Source organism: Phyllobates terribilis, unplaced genomic scaffold, assembly GCF_046119375.1.
Source record: "Phyllobates terribilis strain yellow unplaced genomic scaffold, ASM4611937v1 Scaffold_1__5_contigs__length_1240528914, whole genome shotgun sequence".
NCBI classification, from domain to species: Eukaryota; Metazoa; Chordata; class Amphibia; order Anura; family Dendrobatidae; genus Phyllobates; species Phyllobates terribilis.
In genome coordinates, this window is record NW_027362761.1 from 158,118,238 (window position 1) to 158,124,237 (window position 6,000).

Genomic DNA, 6,000 nt, shown 5'->3' on the forward strand with positions numbered 1-6,000 from the left:
CGACTTCTCCACAAGAGGCCCTCGTTACAAACAAACACCTCGACCCTTCCACCTCATACCACCAGAGGGAGCCCTGTTAGGGATATATATATATGGAGGGTCGAGTTAGGGAGTCAGAGAGTCTCAGTCAGTCAGAGTGTGCTGCCACTGAGAGCAGTGAAGACGCAGCATGTCTGCTGCTGTATTGAGGGCCCCAAGTGTGGCCGGAGGCAGTAAGGAGAGGAGAGAGGAATTGAGGGGGCAGAGGAGCATCATAGGCTCACCCCAAGACATAAACCGGACACCGGGTCCATGCCTACAGGGTTCTTTATACCCAGTAGGGATCACCGACATACCAGGAGGACTACAAGTCCCTGGTCGACCTTAAGCTAAACCCTTAACAGGACTAGGAACCATGAAGGCCCCGGCGTCCAGGGATAGTGGTTGCCAGAAAAAGATCCTACTACCAAGCGACAGGTGAAGGAACAGCACGACACAGAAGCTAGGCTCAGTTGCAGGCTGGCCAGGAGTTTAGAGAGAGGGAGACACGGACCAGGAGACCTTATACCCGCTCACTGGGGAGAAGTCCTGAAGTGCACCCTTCCTACCGAGTACCCTGGACCGTACCTGACATCCGCACCAGAAAAGGTACTGAAGTGAATCCCCTGTCTCTGTCAGTTACTCCTGCTGCGCCATCTCTCCTGCACCACAAGCCCCAGCATCACCACCACCTGCACCTACACTGCCCCGGGGGTCCGCTCCGCCTGTGGGGAGCAAGAACATCCCAGCTGCCATCCCATCACCCCCGGAGGTCTGCAGCAGCGCCGGTAACTATTACCGGAAACCACAGGTGGCGTCACGAGACAAACTCTATACTAAAACCCCTTTTTAAAGAGAGACCCAGAGTACGGGCCTCGGGAGCCGACTGCCGTGACCTCCTAAACAAGGTAAAAGGCTCGGGTACCGAGTCCCCTATATTCCCCCTGGGTGACACAGATGCTATTGCGCATGCGCCGATGCCGCCAACATTTTGTTGAAGTTGATTTTTTTTTTTTTTGAAGACCACAATTTTAAATATGCAGGCACAGTATTTAAAATAGGAGGCAGGTCACTGAAGGTTCAGTGAACTGTCATTTGAGCCCAGAATGATGACGATGAGGCCAGAGCACCAAAAAAAGACCAGCTCACAGGTACGCCCCGGAGCACGAGCATCTCATTAATTCAAAACTGCAAGATGGATTTCTTCCACCCAGGTATCATTTTAATCAGTGTAACAGAGCCAACCTGACAATGCCTGTAGTTTACTTAGCAAAATCCTGATGACAGGTTTGCTTTAAATGCTTTTTAAACGGGTAGATTTATTAGTTTAAATGGAGTATTATTTAAAAAAAAATATTGAACAGAAATAAATTGAAAGAAAGAGAACATACAGTCATGGCTGAAAGTGTTGGCACCCTTGAAAATTGTTCCAGAAAATTAAGTATTTCTCCTAGAAAATTATTGCAATTACACGTTTTGTAATACACATTTTTATTTCCTTTGTGTGTATTGGAACAACACAAAAAAAAGGAAAAGAGGCAGATAGGACTGTGACAAAGTCAGTTGCAGAGTGCAGGAGGGAAATATGTTTCACTGAGGCTAATAGCTTCAGTGATGTGAAACCTTGAAGTCTTCTCCTGCATGTTATATGCTGAGAGAGTTAATCAGCCATTTCAATGGGCCAGGTTTTTTATTGAACGACTATAGAGCGGGTGGGAGGTCGCTCACCATATCTCTACCCCAGGGTGTGGTCTGAGGTTTAAATACTCGGCCTGTAAAGGCATTCAGGGTTCAGTGTCTGGAGAAGCTGGCTCCAGAGAGAGGAGCTTGTGTTTGTTTTCCTGAATCTTGTATAATGTGGAATCCCACAGGCCTATGGACTGTACTACCTTATTTTCTTTTGTTTACTCATTATGCCAAGAAAGGCCTGTTTATTTTGAAGGCCTTAATAGTGGTTTATGCTGTGTTTTAATAAATTCCTCAGGAATTTAAAGAAACAACATTCCTGCGTCTACTTCCATGTGCAGCTGAGTGAGTGATCTACCACAGGAAATAATTTCATACAAAACCCCAAAAATGGGCTGGAGAAAATTGTTGGCACCCTCAGCTTAATATTTGGTTGCATACCCTTTGGAATAAATAACTACAATCAATCCTTCCTATAACCATCAACATGCTTCTTACACCTCTCAATTGGAATTTTGGACCACTCTTCTTCTGCAAACTGCTCCAGGTCTCTCATATTTGAAGGGTGCCTTCTCACAACAGTAATTTTAAGATCTCACCACAGGTGTTCAATGGGATTTAGATCTGGACTTATTGTTGGCCACTTCAGAACTCTCTGGCACTTTGTTTCCATCCATTTCTGGGTGCTTCTTGAAGTATATTTGGAGTAATTGTCCTGCTGGAAAACCCATGACCTAGGATGCAGACCCAGCTTTCTGACACTGGGCACTACATTGAGATCCAAAATCTTTTGGTGATCTTCAGATTTCATGATGCACACAGTCAAGGCACCTCGTGCCACAGGCACCAAAACAACCCCAAAACATCCTTGAAGCTCCACCATATTTAACTGTAGGTACTGTATTCTTTTCTTGTCTGCATTATTCTGTTTTCGATAAGCAGCAGAATGATGTGTTTTACCAAAAAGCTCTATCTTGATCTCATCTGTCCATAAGACACTTTCCCAGAAGGATTTTGGCTTACTCACATACATTTTGGCAAACTGCAATCTAGCTTTTACATGTCTTTGTGTTAGCAGTCCTGAACTGTAACCTACTATAGTGCAATATGAAGCACTGGAACATAAAATATGTCTATAGTACCAATAAATGTAGCCCATAAAACCATGAGTTAACCAAAAAGTATATACAAAGTTTATTGGGTAAACATATGGACACCATTAAAAAACAATTAAAAACAAACAACAACCTCAATGAGGAAGCGTGACTACATGTGAAGTTTCCACCTCTGTTTAAGCCACTAATCACAAGATTGCAAGTACAAACGACAAGTTTTTTGTGCACACAGTTTTTTTGCAACAAATGCCTCCTGCATACAAGTATAACAAACATGCATATTAAGGTACATATAACATGTTAAAAAGGGAGTGTAATTATAACTGTCATGCATTCAAAATACAATTCCTCATACTCCTGAGGAAGCCTGAAAAGGGGTAACGCGTGGGGTTTCCCTTTTGTATCTTCAGGTTTCCACTCTTTTGTATTCACAGGTTGCTAGAATGCCAGTTTATTCCATATATGTCTAGACACTCAATAGTCATGGGTGGTAGATAGGTTCTGATTATTAATCTAGAAACGGACCAAGGGGTACACTACTGGTCTAGGGGTATATTGATACACGTATAGCTATAATATTTATGCTCTATAGTCCTGCATTAGGGTCACACATGTGATATGTATTTTGAATGCACGACAGTTATACTTACATGCCCTTTTTAACATGTTATATGTACGTTAGTATGCATGTTTGTTATACTTGTATGCAGGAGGCATTTGTTGCAAAAAACCTGTGTGCACAACCAACTTGTCATTTGTACTTGTAACATCATTTATTTTATTTTTGCTAGCCGTTAAAAGGTATCATAACTACAAGATTATCTTGTTTTTCCCACTGAGAGTAATCTTTTTTCAACTGGCTAACACGGTACCAAACCTTTTTTTTCTAAAAAACTCACTAAATATTCCTCATAGGAACATAGCCTTAAAGAGTAAAAAAGCATTTAATTTGATCAGATATTTGAGGAAAATGGCATATTTGTTTCTATAGAAACAAATACTTTGAGTATTAGTTAGCTGTTAAATTTAAAAACAAAAATGATATATATATATATATATATATATATATATACACACACACACTGTATGTGTGTGTGTGTATGTATATATATATACTGTATGTGTGTGTGTGTATATATATATACACACACACTGTATATGTAACATTATGTATATACAACCTAAGATAAAAACAAAATACCCTGTAATAAGTTAATAAGTAAATGGGTAGTAATAGTACATATAAATCAAGTAAAGTACTTAGCTAACACTATTTTGATCAAAAAAGGGTAAAAGCCATCGCACCGCAGCAAGGTGTACTCAATCAGGATGGTACCTAACTCATATATGATTAAAAGATTGATTTTTGTAGACATAGTTCTTCAGATCGCTGATATTGGAAAGCAACATCAATCAATCCCAATTATCTTCACTGTTCTGCACACACACTTGTGACATAGGCTAAAAAGGATTTGTATAAGGAGACAAAGATCATCATTTCTCATCCTTTTAGTATGAATTATAATTACTATGTGGAAGTAACACTTACATTTCATCTTCTTTCACTTGTGTCAGTTAGCCTGGAATTTGTTCCGATAGTGATGAAAATAACCACAAGTCTTCCTTCTGAAGCGCCCAGCAGTATAAGACTATAAATAATTTATATAGTAATCAGAACTGCTACTGTCAACAGCAGAGCTGCTAAGTCGTGTATAGCATAAGCTATATTAGAAACTTACTATACAATTTCCTATGAAACACAAATGTAATGAGAATGCAGAAATATAGCCTTGACCTCCCAGTATCTGTCTGCAGCTGGCAAGGTGGCTAGAGCTATGGTCTTTATATAACCGCAAGCTCTTTATTACCACAGAATCCACAAACTCCGCCTTACTTCCTTTTTTCTTTTGTACTGCTCAGAATTATTTTACTCGTTTAACCTTTTCATGCATGACTTATTTATATGTTTTTTTTTATAAAGTAAGAGATAAAAATGTTTGGTTACCATAATAAATTTTAGAAATTCAGATTAAAGTGGTACTTCAATAAAAAAAATAAAATACACTTACTGGCCAGAGTGAAGGTGAATATCCCAAATCCAAAGTCTTATTTACATGGTCACTGCCAATCTGGAGACACACAGGTGTTTTCTGTAGTTTTTTCAATAAATTATTTTTTTTGGAGGGGGCGTGCACTTTTTAGAAAATAGGGCCCCAGGCTCACACGTTATCTAAAACTGCCCATATTGAAAACCTAACAAAAACCCCATATGCCCGCCATGAAACCAAACTTATTTGTCTTGACTTTAGATTGCTTGCGAGTTTCATACTGACATACAATATTAATTTAAAAGTAAAATAAAAGTTTAATGAAGTATATTAGAAAAAACATTGTACACATAAAAAAAGTGTTTGTTTTTTTTTAAATATGTATTCTGAGACTCTTTTCATTGTCCCTTCTGATGCTTCATACACAACCATAGGCGGATTATAATGAGGGCAATATGGGCTACCGCCCGGGGCCCTGAGGCTCCAGGGGGCCCATGAATTGCTCCCATTATAATGCGCATTTTTTTCGGTCACCGCCGCGCTGACCGAAGCTTTAGATGATCTCCGCAGCGGGCCCGCAGCTGTAGGCGGTTTGAATCATACTGTGTCGCCCCGCCCTGCCAGTGCACATGACGCTCCCATCTGGCCACTTCGGCTGTATATTCACTAGCACGGGCGTGCAGTTTAAATGCTGTTGGTACGCCCTGCCTGACATCATGTGGCAGGGCAGTCCCAACATCATTTAAATTTCCCGCCGGCGCTAGTGTATATACAGGGCTGCGTGATGCAGCCAGCGTGTCTGTGAGTGGCTGCTTTGAACTTTGAGACCGCCCTGCCACATGACGTCAAGCAGGGCGGTCCCAAAGTTCAAAGCAGCCACTCATAGACACGCTGCATCACACAGCCGCTCCCATCCGGCCAGCTGCAGATCCACCAGGGCGGGCAGTTTGAATGATGCTGGGACCGCCCTGCCACATGAAATCAGGCAGGGCCCAGCATACACAGGGGCGCGGCATACAGGCAGACAGTGGCGGGGGGCTCCCGGACCGCTCCCCCAGCAGCGGCGCACGGCCGCTACTTCTTCTTCGGCCGTGCCAGCACTGCAGCAGTAAACTTCCCTGTGCTGGCCTGGC

At 41.9% G+C, this 6,000-nt stretch overlaps 1 protein-coding gene across 4 annotated transcripts in view; it reads right to left on the reverse strand.

Annotated features, from left to right (window-relative positions):
• Positions 1 to 4,663, reverse strand: part of LOC141166076 (uncharacterized) — a 372,610-nt gene extending 367,947 nt beyond the window's left edge. For 2 of the 4 annotated variants that reach the window (XM_073652396.1, XM_073652378.1), the window contains exons 1-2: positions 4,559 to 4,663; positions 4,369 to 4,468 (exon numbers count right to left, since the gene is read on the reverse strand). In XM_073652396.1, coding sequence (XP_073508497.1) covers positions 4,369 to 4,375 — 7 coding nt within the window. In that variant the 5' untranslated portion in view covers positions 4,376 to 4,468; positions 4,559 to 4,663. Of the gene's footprint in view, positions 1 to 4,368 lie in introns of all 4 variants that reach the window. The other 2 variants (XM_073652387.1, XM_073652369.1) reach the window with 1 other exon arrangement.
• Between the last annotated feature and the right edge of the window lie 1,337 nt (positions 4,664 to 6,000).